Source organism: Empidonax traillii, unplaced genomic scaffold (assembly GCF_003031625.1).
Source record: "Empidonax traillii isolate 1590-97213 ecotype Southwest subspecies unplaced genomic scaffold, ASM303162v1 scaffold118:size1038473, whole genome shotgun sequence".
Classification (NCBI taxonomy): Eukaryota; Metazoa; Chordata; class Aves; order Passeriformes; family Tyrannidae; genus Empidonax; species Empidonax traillii.
Genome location: NW_020955311.1, coordinates 938,097 through 952,898, shown reverse-complemented (window position 1 = coordinate 952,898; position 14,802 = coordinate 938,097). Strand labels below are relative to the sequence as shown.

General features: G+C 37.8%; 1 protein-coding gene and 1 long non-coding RNA gene across 12 annotated transcripts in view; one reads left to right on the top strand and one right to left on the bottom strand.

The window, feature by feature from the left end:
- NFIA (nuclear factor I A) overlaps positions 1-14,802 on the top strand; it is a 412,008-nt gene that overhangs the window by 52,722 nt on the left and 344,484 nt on the right. For 9 of the 11 annotated variants that reach the window (XM_027883107.1, XM_027883111.1, XM_027883120.1 and 6 more), the window contains exon 4: positions 6,568-6,692. In XM_027883107.1, the coding sequence (XP_027738908.1) occupies positions 6,597-6,692 (96 nt within the window). In that variant the 5' untranslated portion in view covers positions 6,568-6,596. Of the gene's footprint in view, positions 1-2,267; positions 2,322-6,369; positions 6,693-14,802 lie in introns of those variants that run through there. The other 2 variants (XM_027883109.1, XM_027883108.1) reach the window with 2 other exon arrangements.
- On the bottom strand, positions 1,062-9,205 carry LOC114057170. Its single transcript, XR_003571143.1, has 2 exons — positions 8,978-9,205; positions 1,062-2,860 (listed from the first exon to the last, which is right to left on the bottom strand). It is a non-coding gene; the product is annotated as an uncharacterized LOC114057170 (long non-coding RNA).

Here is a 14,802-nt window from a genome sequence, read left to right as displayed (position 1 = left end):
TCACCTCTGGTATGTCAGAGATCTGTTTCATATGATAATTTACTTCCCTAATTATCTGCAATTGATTTGCATAAGAGTCATATTGACATTATTATATGACATGAAAACTGTCAAAAATTGTCAATTTAAACAAGTTTTTATATCAGCCAATATTAAACAACTCAAAATGCTATAGAATTCAATAGGAAAACAAAAATTGTGTCCTCCTGAATAAGACACTCCAATTGGCTGGCACACAGAACGGGTTCATCTTATATATGCCAATTTACAAATATGTCCAATAATAGTAGAGGGAGCAACTGTTCCACAGCTCTGCCAGTGTTCATCAGACACAGTGACAGTAGCCACATCATTAATCTCATGGTATATTAGAAATAAAGTCACCAGAATGGAATGGTGTCAAAGGATAAATGTTTCCCCCTTTGAAAATAAACTTCTCAGTTTCACTTCATTGTGTTTGTCTTTTTTTTTTTTCCCTTTCCACCCGCCCTCCTATAAATCCTTTGGTTTCACCTGGCATTTAGGTAACAGTAGGAGACCAATATCCTGTGTCAGAGCTCATTCTACAGTTATCAGTTTAGCATACCCTTAAATCCCCACGATTGCTGTGCCAAGACCAATCCTTCCTCTACGAGGTTAAACATATGCATTACATATTGAAACAATGTAAGTAGCATGTAATTAGCACTGTTTATGCATTCGCACTTTAAATTATACTTCTAAACCTATGATGTTTTTGAAGGCACTTCATGTTAGAGAGACTTAAATGAGCATTCATCTTGTCATTTTTAACTTTATTCATAAATAACCCTCTAAATATATTTGAATGGTTTATTATATTAGAGCCCATGAACTGATGTACACATTCTTCCCTTAGAGAATATAGTTCTTAATAGAACATCCTTTAAAATTATAAAACCCGTGAGCGTGGCAATTGAATTTACAAACAGTGTCATCGACAACTTTGACAAAAGATGTTTGAAGGGAGGAGTGTTGGGGGACCTTTTTCCTGTCCTTTTTTCTTTTTTTTTCCCCCCTCCTCTTTTTTCCCCTTTTTTTTGAAGCCTTGTTCCATAAGGATTATAGCTCCCCCGCTGTTTGGAAAAGATAATTTCACTTGTAACACTAATAACTTGAGCAGGGAGAAGGCTGGCTGGGTGAATGGAATGCACTTCACTGCACATCTTGGCTTCGCTAGAAATCGGAAACAGATGGTCCTTGCGGCTGGCTTCCCACTCGGGCCCGCTCAGTGCCAGCCTGTGGTCGTTGGCTGGTTGCTGCTGGCACTGTGTGACTTGAACATAGTAGGACAGTGGCAAAAGAAATCAAATCTTTTTCATTGAGCAGCAAACTGTAATGAAATTTGACAGATCTGACATTCTATACCCAACATCTAGTTAGAATATATTAACCTTTTAGTTTTCTTGAGCTCCTCTCCTACTAGTTATGAATCTCCTTATTAGAGGTTTTTGCAGTGGCTCTGAAGGTGGCAGGAAAGCAATATCTTCTGGATGCCCTCTAATGTTGGAGCCCAAATACATATTTCAAATAGTAAAGGAAATACGGGGTTCTAACTTCTCCTAAATTCTTATGCAAAACAACCTGCTAATAATAGAAATATTGGTTAGACACTTTTGTTAATATTTCATACTAGGAAGAAAAAACATAGTAATAGTAAGGTGATATTCCACCCCTGTGTGCTCAGTATTTTCTGGGTATGTCATGTATCCCCACCCCAGCAGGCAGTGATATCTTTGATCTAGCTGAATCCAAATAGAGTTTATGATTTGATGATTGCTTTTATTTATAATTCTATTAATTTGCATTTACTTAGATGGTGTAGATTAGCCCCTTGTTTCTGAAGATTTCTTCCAATATATACATGATATTAGATTTTTCCCAGATTAGTCCCTGTTCAGTCCTTCTTGAGGTCATGTTGGCTGTCACATGGGCCTTGAGCCAACCAAGCACGTGCTCCTGGGGGACAGGGACCTCTCTTAGGTGAAGAGCATGTTGAAATGTTGTACTGAGTTATGGTCACAGATTAGGAAACAGTGGGTTATATTTATACTTAAAAATAAATCTGGTTTATGTTCCTTTACATTTTGGGTTGATAGAGAAGAATTTTTACTTCTTTTTAAAAAATGTTTGTATGTGTCATTCCTTCCCCTTCACTCCTTTCATCTGTTCCTCCTGTTTCTTTCAGACATGAAGTCACAGCACTGTCTGTGATGTCAGTGTGTTTCTATATTGACAGACCGTTCTGTCAGAAACAAGATCTTGATGCTTGTTTCAGATGAGGCAAAAGGGGAATACAGACGGTAGGAAGAAAATCAGAGGAGTGAGAAGGGAGTGGGGAGGAATACACACAACAGAGCTACAGGGGGAAATGCAGAGTCCAAAACCAACTTTTCCTGCAGAGGGGAAAGGACTATTTTCCCTGGGTTCAGAAATATCATCCAAAATATGTGTGTAACGTTGAGCAACCAGTAGAAACTTTACCATTGCACTCATTTGGCTCGGGAGTCCTTGAAGGTGCAGCAGCCGTGGTCACATGCTGCTTCTCTCCTTGTTTACGCCTTCAGCAACAGCAGATCCTCTTGATTGAAGCCAGGATTATAGGATTTCCAAAAGCTAGAACACACTCGTTGTCAGCAACTTTGCATCAGTTCAGAGGCTGTCCAAAAATCAACTGCCTGCTCTCACGTGGCTCTTGAACTAATTGTCACTGTTCGAGATAAGGAAATCCTCTTCGTAACTCGTCTAAGTTCAGGCTTCCCAAGAAAAACGCCTCCCAAATTAGGAACAGATCTAAAATCACACTGGTGCAATCAGCTGAAAAGGTTCTGAGCAATTGCAACTGGAGAAATAGGGGGAGGCAAAGGGAATAAAGAGAAGGTTAATGAGCAATGGGTACTGTGCAATTAATAGATAATCTAGTGATGAGGACTAAGATCCTAAAGATGTGTCTGGCGCTGGGAGCTGCACACAGTTCTACCACATTTCTTTTACCAATTTGAATAGCAGAAGCCAACATTTGGAGAAACCACCCGCTATGCCAACATTTCTAATGCTCTCATGCGTTCGGTTTCCAGTAGACTGTAAAATGCCAGCTTAAAACAGTCATCTGAATTAATATACTTTATTAGCCTTTTTTAGCATTTGTTCCTGGTTCCATATACAGTATCCCATCCAAATGCGCTTCTGAGGGGAGGTAGAGGGGCCCACTCACACTGTTTGAACTGTTGCAGGTACCTCTGCTCTACAATTAAGCCAATTATTTGTGGATAGTTGGCCACTTCTTCAGCAGGAAGTCAGAAAGAAACTGGCAAGTACTTCAATCCATTGCTTGAGGCCTGAAGCTGTCAGAAAACAAATCTCTTCTCCTGTAGCCCACAAGCATATACACCTAACTTATTTTCAATGTGAAATATCACTCCTGTATTGCAAGCATTTTTATTTTGCAGCTGTGTCTGCACAAATGTCAATGCTGCACGAAGGCTTTTCCCTTCTTCAGAACAGATCTGATTTAGAAGCAAACATCTTTGTGGCTTATTAGTCTTTGGAAGGCATCGTTTTGTCCCAGTACTATTCACAGAGAGTGTTGTGCAGAATGCTGATTGACAAGAGTTAAATTCAAAACATGTAGCCATTTTCTGGTGTGTGGTTTTTTTTCCTGATTGAAGGAAAACTACTTAGATGTTTGTTTCCAAAACGGCATCTGTCAGCAATCAAAGGGGAAAAATTGCATAAAACAAATGCAATTGTTTGGAGTAGCATTTCCTGGATCATGTTAAATGCTTGATTTGCTCCCCATTATGCTCACCAAATAATTTTATTTTCCACAATAATTGCAATATTTAACATGTTGTATTTAATCTTGTTTTAATGCTATTAACAACAGCCGCTTATGAAAGGAGTAATTGCTCTACGGGTAAGAACTCACCATCCCCAGCATCAGAAAGAACAATGGCAAAGTTAACTGCACCTAATTGTTCTGAATTTAAAATGCTGTTAACCAACAGCACTCCTCATTTCTTTGCACATAACCACTCCACTGTCAGGAAGGAAATGGTTTCATGCTTCTGTCATTCATAATCTGAAAAGTGTATGATGTAAAAAAATATTTAATTGCTGTGTTTATAATTATTAGTGGGAGGTAAAGACATATATTCTTATAGGAAGAAGTGGTTAATAGAGCAATGCAGAAAGTTTGTCAGTAGCTCTATAACTACACCAGGTGCTGGAAGTCCATATAGAATAGAGATTTATCAGAACTTGTCTGGAATGATGTGCAGCACAACTGGGCATGAAATACTAAATAAATAATAAGCCGGGTGGGTATGTTGATGGGTAGGAGCAGGAGAGCAGCATAAAATTGAATCTGACACTGATTCAAGGACTGATTGTTACTGAGTGTTTTGCTTTATATTTTGTGTGATTATTTGGAGGGAGGTTTTTTCAATAAGCTGCGACCCACTGAAAGGACAGGTAACAAACCTGCAGTAACAGAAGATGACGAATGCTTTGCCTAGCCAGAGCAAAGACAGTTCCTGGCACAGTGTCCATCTTTTTTTTTTTCTGGACTCGAAATAAAAGTTAACACTTCCCATGCTAGTCAGACCCTTTCCTGTAAACTGCAGTGGGATTATACCTGCTATCTGAAGCTAGAAGTGCAAACTGGTGTGCTGAGTAGTTGCATAGATCATTCATTAATATATTTTTCATATAGTCCAAACAGATTGCAAGGCTGGGGAAAATAAACCCAAACCCCTAGTCCCTACATGTTACATTAGCAGTTTGTACCTACCCTAAATCATTTGCTTATCCTCTCGCACATCTCAGAAATGTGAAGGTATTATTGAAGCTCAATGAAAGTTTGTCCTGTCCTGCACTGAATGGCAGTTCTGTAATCTGTGCAGCCCAGACTGATGATTTTGCTGTAGCCAAACAGTTAAACAACAGTTAGTACACAAAACAATCCAAGGAAGAATTGTGTGCCCACGAACTCCCTTTTTTGATACAAACAGAAAAGGATATTGTTTAAAATCAAGTGGATGGTTTTGATACATTTTCCTCTTGCATCCAAATCACAAAAAGATTTGCAGGGTGTAGCTGTTTCTGAGTGAGCAAGTTGTATAAGCCATAGATCCACAGCCCTAAGAAATATTCCTGGCAATAGTCCGTTTGCCAGTTCAGAAGTTCATTTTTCTGAGCTCTTGAGGAAAGGCACTACTGTATAGGCTGGAGTGCCCTGTCAGTGAGGGGTGGTGGTCACAGCCCAGCAACTGTCGCTCCGTGTGACACAGCGGGGTGATTTAAATGGAAAGCATTCACTGCCTGCTTAATAGTCAGCTGTCATAAACGTAATACTTCTGTTGGGCTTACAGTGTTCCAGAAGAAGTGGGAAATTGGGAAAAAATCTATTACTATCTTTGACTTTGCTATCCAGGAAATGGATTTTAATATTAGACGACAACAACAGAATTTCATAACTTTTGGAAATTTTTTATTTTGGAGTTATCTCTTCCTAAGTTATCTGTCAATTCCTCATGTAAATTTTGAGTGTTGCAGAGAAGTTTTGCGTGAAGAAAAAACAAACCTCGGTGAGTTTGGTTGTTGTCACCTGATCGTATTAGAAAGTGCAACATTAAAAAACAGATTTTAAAAATATGGCAGCAAAATTATATTAGGAAAAATATATATATATAAAGGGAATTGTTCAGTTCTTAGGGGACACTTTGAACCTTTATATGAAAAGTCATTCATTTATACAATATGACCTGATATCTAAAATCAAGAAGGAACAAAGAGCCAAAACTTTAACATCTTAAAAAAATGAAAGAGCATTTGATTCCTTCAGAAAGCATCTGTCACTGGGTTGAGAAATTAACTGGAGCAGTTTATACTTTTGTTGTGCCTTTCACTGCTTAAATGATTATATGCACAATTATGAAATAAAGAAAGAGAGACGCGATCTTTTTCTTTTTTTTCCCAGTCTTTTTTTCCCCCTCCCGGTCACGTACATGAGAAAAGTAGCTGCGATAAACAGATAGTGAATCAGACTGAAAGTCTTTAAAAAAAAAAAAAAACACCCAAAACATTGCATGATAGTCTCTAAGCAGTTCCATCTGTCAAGCAGAAATTTTAGGCTAATAGCCTGTGGCGATCTCCCTCCACAGTCCACTACCTGCCTTTGTCCTATTAAATCTCTTTATTCTTCATAAAAAAGAAAAAGAGGAAAGGAAAGAAAAACCTTGCAGACCAAAATCATCTGAGTGATGAAGCCCTAATTTTGACCGCCTCTCTTTGATGTTGAGCAGTGGGTTCTTATTTAAAAAAAAAAAAAAGAGTGAGTGAGAGAGGGGGAGAGAGAGGGAGAGAGAGAGAGAGGAGAAGACAGTGCTAGGAGCAGATGACTTTTCATCTCCACTTCACCTTGCCACTGGGTCTGTGAGAGATTGGTTCATTGTCAAGGAGATTTTTTTTTTTTTACCCATGATTCCATATGGTATGGACCGGGCTACATGTTGCCCAACATGCCAGTGCAAATGTTTTCTCAATTAGGTGTCTTATCTCCCGTGAGTTAGCATCAGATGAAGCTTGCTGACAGCATAATGGCAGGGAAAACCTCCGACGGCTCCATCAAATGGCAGCTCTGCTACGACATCTCGGCCAGAACTTGGTGGATGGTGAGTTGGCAGCAGGGCTGCTTTTTTTTTTCTCCCTTTTCTACTTTCCCTCCCTCTTTGACAAAATGTCCCAGACCTCACATTTATCAAATTAACATTTGATTTTTTTCACACTCTTCAGTAGAGCAGCCTCACACTTGCCCCACTTGTGTGCTTTCCCCTGTGTAACAGGAGATCGTTAATGTGCACTACAGTTTCCAGAGGGAAGCTTTTTCAATTCTCCTTAAGGAAAAAAAAAAAAAAAAGTATGCAAAGAAGTAGTTTGAAAAAGCCTTGTTGTGCAGAGTAACTTGTCTCAGTCGGCTGCCTAGCGCTCAGTTTGTTTTACTTTATCTGCTGCTTTCCAGTGTCCGTGTGCGCGTGCATTTTTTACCATGCAATATTTTGTAGAGAGGGGAGGTGGAAAGTTCAGTCCGTTACCCGGCAAGTCGCTCACTGTAAAAGCCTGGGACGGTGCGGTCGTGGCGTGGTGTAAAATCATCACGTGTGAGAGGAGCGCGGTTTGCGAGGTGCTGCCTTTCAGCCGAGACCCCGATCTAACTTTTCCCTCTGCTTGTTTGTGTTAGAACAGGTTCCCGGGCTGTGCTGACCTGGAGCCATGTGTTACAGATCCCACATAGTCTGGCTCTAGCTGCTTTTGGGCGCAATTAAAGTTTCAATAAAGTCCCAACGTGCTCCGTAGAACGAGTTAACTAGCATGTCATGGTCAGCCGGGCCAGACAACCTTTGACATCTTGAATCTATAAGAGGTATAGTGAGTTAGGAGGATGCACAATAGCCCATTGTAGCAGAAGATGCAAGTCCTGTTGTGAGGAAGAGAGTCCTCAAATCATTACTGCCCTCGTTAGCGTGTTGTCCGTTAGGGATTAATTCGTTAGCAGCGCATTTTTAGTTTTCTGTAATTATTATTCTTGTGGCAAGCGTGAATTCTTCCAGTGAGAGGAAAAGTTTGCTGCCAGGACAATGAATGTATTATCCGCTCCTAACTGGACCGTGAACCTCAGCTCATTTCACATAGATATCAGTTAAAAAAGGACTGGCGAGTGGAATTACAAAACAAGGCATGATCACTTTCATTGTATGATACGCTGAAACAAGTCGGGGGCTTTCCCTCCCCCTCGCCGCCCCGGACCAATTTTGGTATCATTTGGAAAGTTTAAGACCTCAGAGGACTTGAAAGACTTTAAAAAGTGAGATCCGGAAGGTTTTTATTCTGCAGCTTGGTGGTGGCCATTGTGTATATCATGTGGCTTGTATTTAAAGGTGTTTGGGCTCCGGGTTTTCCGTTTTGTTTTGTCTAAACTCTTAATTTTTTTAAGCGTCTCTTAGAAGTTTGCCAGCGGTTGCCAGTGAAATGTAACATGCAGTGTTTGGTTAATGGGAATAAGGAAGGGTAACCACTTTACTTATAGTACTGATTTTCCAATTAGACTTTCTGCCAGGAGAAGTTGGAGGGGGAAGGGGTATTTGCATGCACATAAACTGTTGATTATTCATGTGACTTTTTTTTTTAGCTTGTTAAACTCTTGTAAATAAGACTATTGATTTTTACTTATCATTTTCAAAGCAAAGTTTTTCAAATACCTGTTTTAGCCACAAAGATTTATATCATGCTATGATTTTGCCTTATTCTAAGCCATTTGTATATTTTATTACCACTCCTCTTTTATTGTCTATCGGCTGCTTTTATGAAGAGATATGTCCGTGTTTATTCTTTAATAAGTATCCTCAAATGTTACTAGGCAGTTATTATCCCTCTGTAGAAAGTGTCCGAGGAAGTTTCATTTCAGTCACATCTATTTCACAGATGTTTTAGTACTGTGAATATAATATGCAAAAATCCTGGAAACATTTAGTAATGCACTTGCCTAAAAATAAACAGTTTTATAACCACACATGCTGTTGTTTAGATTAAACATTGCAGAAAGTTCTCCTTAAACTTGAACGTCACACCATTTATTTTCTAACACAAAAAAATCACTAAAATAGCCTCTTTTTTGTTGAACTTGTGCTAGATGAAAGAGATGTTATTTTTAGCTGAAATGAATAATTCAAGATCTTTACAATAGATGTGTTAATTGCAAATAATTTTCATACAAAGTTTCAATTATTGATGGAGTAATAAGCAGGCTTTCATACGCTACTAATCTAAAACGTACAACAAAAAGTAGATATATTTTTTCTTACCCCCCAAACCTCATCCCATTTGCCACGTTCTTTTAATCAAAAGTAAACTAGAGAGCAGATTTTAATGTTTTAAAGACAAATAAAGCTTTGAAAATTACCTCATGCATCGTCTGGCTGCACAAAATCTCAGCTGCACAGTGCTAAACTTCGGTTTGGTACTGCCAGCATACAAAGAGATGAGTGAATACCCCTTGCACCCATATGGACTCAGCTGCCAGCACTGGGATATGCAATTTTGCTTTTTAATGAATCGTAAACAATTTGTGTGTCAAGCGAGGGAGTTTGTTTTCTTTCTGGAGCAGGTTCTAAATCCATTTGAAGCTCTAGCTGTGTACTGTACTGGAGTATTATGCCCAAATTTAAAGGTTCTGTGTCATTTGGATGAAAGGACCTGTTATAATGAAAGAAACGGCTTTATAAAAGGCTGGGTGTAGTAATCTCTCTCTCTTTCTTTCTTTTTTTCCCTCTTTCTGTCTCTCAACCTCACACTCTCCCTCTTTCACCCCAGTCTATAGCATGTTTATAGCCAGCTCTGGAGATAATGGTTGATTGCATGATTAGGAAAATGAATGGATTTTAGCATTGGGCAAAGCAGCTTGCAATTCTGAAAGGTGGCTTTAAAATGCAGAGTTCTAATTTTGACCTTATTTTCTTTCATAGATAATCTTTATTAATGCTCCTTTAATTCGTTTTTCCTCATCACAGCTAGTTTTTCTCTCCAGCCATCTGATGGAATGGCTAATATATTTTATCTTACTTGCCAAAATAACAAGAGGTCAGAGTAAAAGGAAAGCGTTATTTTTCTTTCTTGTAGACAGTTGTAAATGTTTCAAACATTTCAGCAGAGCCCACAGGATTTGTACATTTTAGCAATAATTGCATTTGTCACCACTGTTCAAGGCAATCTTACACCTAATCTACTTTTTTATGCTTTAATCAAGTAAATGCAGAAACAGTATTATTTTGGCTATGTTGTAATGTGACATTTTAGCAGAAAATTTCTCCCAAATGCTATAAATTTGCATAGAAATAAATTATATTTAATTTTTAAATATAGATATAATAGCAAATAATTTAACTGGTATAGCAGCCTGAAGATATGAGATGAATTTGCTGGAAAAATGATAATTATTTTGTTATCATTCACACTTTAAATTTGCTGCTGTCATAGAGACACTAAAGGGTTAGTCATAGAAAAGTTTCAGTACTGTCTTGCATTTGTAACAAATATGTGCAGCTGTGCTACTTTTATAAACATTTATTTCAAGCTGATTATTTTTTTTTATATTATTTGCTCTAGCAAAGCCAGTATGATGTGACTATAATATGTTTAATAAGGGATTGTCTGCAAAATTCCTTTGCATGGGGTTATTGAAATACATGTGCAGCAAAGGTATATACTAGAGGAAAATTCTCCATGACAATACAAAACTAAAGACCCCAAATTGGGCCAAATTCTGCTCAAGGTTTACGCTGCCATCCGCCTGGAGTGGCTGTGCTGGGAGGAGTGGAATGACTCCAGGTTTACTCACCTGAGGGACTGAGAGCCAACTTGGACCCATAATTTGAGTTCTCTCAGTCCAAACAGTTTCAAAGCCCCAAAGTGTTCCCTCTGTGAAACATCTGAAGAAATATAAAAAGCCTCATTAATAAATAAGAACCATTTCCAATGACTCCATGTATGAGTTAGCAGGCAAACTGCTCTTATTTAGTGCGACAGTCAAAGCAGAGCTTTCAGTCATTTTCCAAAATAATTGGTTTTCTACTTTTATTATCCATAGTTCAGTGTAAATGTCTTTATTTTCTTTAGATGCCAGAAATAAAAAGAGAATTTATTAAAAATAGACTGAACTTGAAGTGGTCATTTTGTTACTATAAAGGTTTTTAACTCAACATCATTTTTGCACTGGAGCTGTTGGTAACTGCTTTCTTTCCCACCTCTGTGCTCTGTTTTTTTCAGAGGAATAGCTAATATTGCTTGATAATTTATGCAATAAAAAAAAAAATGAGAATTTTAAAAGGTACTATAATTTCCATCAATTAAGAACTAACAGAATCCTCTATAAATCTCATTGTAAATGAGCTTAAAAAGAATGGCGTATCTAATAAACATTTAATTTCATCGTATGAAAAAGTAATTGTTACTGCCAAAATACTCAAAACTAGTATTTTTTTGTTTAAATCACTGATCGTATCTGTACATACTCTCATCCAAGTTTATCATGGTAATCCTCACTTGCTGTTGAACCATCCGTGGCTTTGCTGGTCTGTGCTTCTGACTTATGATTTACTATGAATCAAAAAGCATATATGTATTAATAATTATCCTGCTCCTACCCCTGTAAAAATAATGAAGAATAATGAAGTGTGAACAGAGTGTAACATTGCATGGATTTCCTTTGTTTTACACAGTAACTCTCATATGTTCATACACTGCTCAGCTGCTGTATAAATATTTTTAATAAAATTATTCCTTCTCTGTCAGAGTTCCTAAATTCTGTTTATAATTTAAATGCTTCAGTGCATCATTATACATATACTTTATAGTATCTTTATTTTCTGCACATGGCCTCCTTTCGCCTATAAGTATTTGTCCTAGTTGTTTTCTACTCTTTTTACTTCACCTGTCCTGAATATTGCCATGAATGTTTCTAATTTAAAGCCAGAGGAGTCAGTGGCTGATTAGAAGACAGGAAATTGGAGGATTAAACTGTCTGGTTGAACTTCCTTTACTTATCAGTACCGTGTAACTCTCACTGGATTATAAACTCATTGGGACAATTTCTACAGTGTATCAGTACTTCTGTTTTCTTAGTCTTTATTTTTCTGGAGAAAGTATAAAAAATGGGGAAAATGGATAATTTGTGGTTAAAAAACAGTAATTCTTAATAACTATGAAGCACTGCAAGTTTAAATTAAATTTTTACAAATGTCTTCAGATATGAGAATGCATTCAATTTTAAATCATACAGGTTAATAATACAGGTTTTAAATTCAGCGTATAAACAACCAAGCAACAAATACTTTCAGGGAGGGGGAGGGAAATTACATCATTTCAGTAAGAGGAGAATGCGCCATGTTAACCCTTGTTCAACCTTCTTCCCCTCAGAAACTTCCACATTTGTTGTGTCACAATGGCGTAGCTATAGGACACCCTGAGGAAAGGCTGGAGAGAAAAGCCTGTTTATCCAAAAAACTTTGTCTGGCCTCCCAGTGCTGCCCTCTGAGTCAGGAGCCAGAGATCTGACGTCCTTGCCCGGCATTTGCCGAGATGAAGGACATTGTGTAGATCGTGTAACCCTGAGGAGAACAGTGAAGGGCATAGATTTTTTTCCCTTAAGGGCCACCTCATTCTTGCTGGTGATCCCCATGTCTTATTTCCAGAGCTCATCATGACCCCTGGTTATGAAATTGTTGTGATAGTTGGGAAAAACAAGTTAATAGCACGATCTGGAGGATCTGTCTGGTGAGGGATGAATAGGAGGAGTTCCAAGCTTAGTCCGTGTTGTGCCTAAGGTGTCTCTGTGCTACCACTCACCATCATTTCATTTTACACACTGGCTTGAGATCTGAAGGTGTCAAAACTGTGTTGGAAACAGAAAAAGATACACACTACCTGAAAGGTCGAACACCTTGATCTGAATTTGAAGCCTGCGAGCCTAATCATATAGTCCACTTTAAACACCAGGATTGGATCTTTAAATTTATTGGAATGGTTACGATGGTTTCTATCAGTATGGTCCTGCTATATTAGGCTACATTAAGCAAGTTTTCCACTAATACTTGGAGTAATTGGAAATTAGGATGAAAATAAAAGAATGTTTTGAAACTTTTTGCTGCCAAAGTCCCAGTAGTTTTCATACAAACAATCTGAAACTTTTTATGACTTTCCCTATCTTCATATGAGAGGGAAAAGGTAATATTTTTGGTTAAGATTCCCCATGTTTTAAATCCAGAGTGAAAAGAATCTTGCTGTGCTGCTTGATGCAGTCCTCTTCCTCAGATGTGGTCACTCACACTGACTAATATTTAAAGATGATTATAGGATTAATCGAGTTGTTTCTTCATTGATACTTGGAGCAAATATTCTAGTTCGTAAGAGAATGTTTTGGATTGATAATATCTTCGTTATTTCCATTAGTGTCAGTAGGAACCTCTTTCACAAGTGCTGCAGGTAATAATTACAGAGCTTATTGCAGGTGCTTGAAGTCTTTGTACATGTTCATACACACACTCTACATACGGAATATGTATGGAATCCACCTTCAAAAAGCACAGGCCCTGCCGCACTCCCAAGAAATTCAACTAATCTCAGAGCAGCAGGAGCCAGTCTGACTGAGGTGCCTTCAGAGCAGGTGCTGCACAAACCTGCAGTAGCTGTTTTACACAAAGGTTTTAGAATTATATTCACCACAATGAAGATCTCTGGGTCTATTTTCCATAGAGGAGATTAATGAAGAGTAGTTCTCAATAGGATAAAAATCATTAGAACAGATTAAATAGATGTGTTGGCTAGTGGAGCGAGATTCAAAATATTTTGCCTGTATAAGCGTATCTGTTGTTCTTTGGTGGTTTGTGTTTTTCTCAGAGGCTGTGAAACGCAAAGTTAGCAATACAACTAGAGATGGGTGGAAGTGTTGGATAGTACAGATGGCACTATAAGCTTGTAGGCTTTTACTACCCATAATTGCAATGCCCTTGCTTTCAAAAGAGTGCAGGTTGCCCTTGATGTACAAAAACAGCCATATTAATTTCACAACCCAATTGGAATCGCACACACGGATTGAGGTTGTCAATAGGAGCAGTGTGGGAATTACGAGCACAAACAGCGCTCTCAAATAGGCCTTTCTGCTTTAAACATGACTAACTCAAAAGACACAGGGTGTACATGGTCACTAGTAGGGTATTTCCACAACCGAGAGAGTCTGTGAGTTAATTAGAGGGGAGTTTCTCCATATTTTTTTTTTTTTAATCCAGAATTCAATTAGGCTGGACCTGATTAGGCATGAAAATACACTGATATTCTTCAGTCGTCATCTTTAGGTAAAGAAAATGGAAAGTAGAGCATGACTTATTGGTTTATGTCAAGTATATATATATATATATTTATATACATATATATATACACAAAGAGTATTCCAAAGTGACCTAAATTAACCTTTTGTGGTCAATACAAAAAGAGAAAAACTGTCCCTTTTGATTGTTCAGTCAACATTTATATTTGCTTTCAGGAACAAATAGAAACATCATGCATGTGCACTGCTGTTTGCAGGGCTTTTTTTTTTACTATAAATTTTCTTTTGTGATGTTATTACATACAAACAGAATGTGCTTTCAAGGATTAATAAGCAAACGCAAGTAAAACTCAACTTTACTCATGATCCGCTGCAAATGAGGACTTAATTTAGACAAACTGGGACTTGTTGCTTCCTCTCCTTTTACCTTGGTTTCCTAAGAATATCAGCTGTCTGCCATGTGCAGGAAACTGTAGCATAAGACATTATTTAACACACCCAAGGAATTCCCTCCTGTTCAAAAATCAATGTCTAATTCTTAAACAATTTTAAAGAAAATAGTAACTTTCTCACATATTATAACTGTCTCACCTGATTTTATATGATGCACATTTTTATCTATGGAGATATGTAGATTTCTTTAAATTCATTATAATTTCTATTATAATTTTCATTCTTCAGTTTTCTAAGAATTTCCCAAAAAGAAATGGAGGAAATACCTTCCAGGGAAGTATGTGGGCATATAGGAAGAGGACAGAGGTTTAAAATAGTGGGAAGCTCTTGGAAGGCCTGGCTTCTGGCAAACAATGACCTTTGGTAATTTCTAATATAAGTGTATGTCAAGAAGTGAAAGTGTAAAGAACAGAAGGAAAAGGACTGACCAAGGTGTGGCTGTTCAGCACCACCAC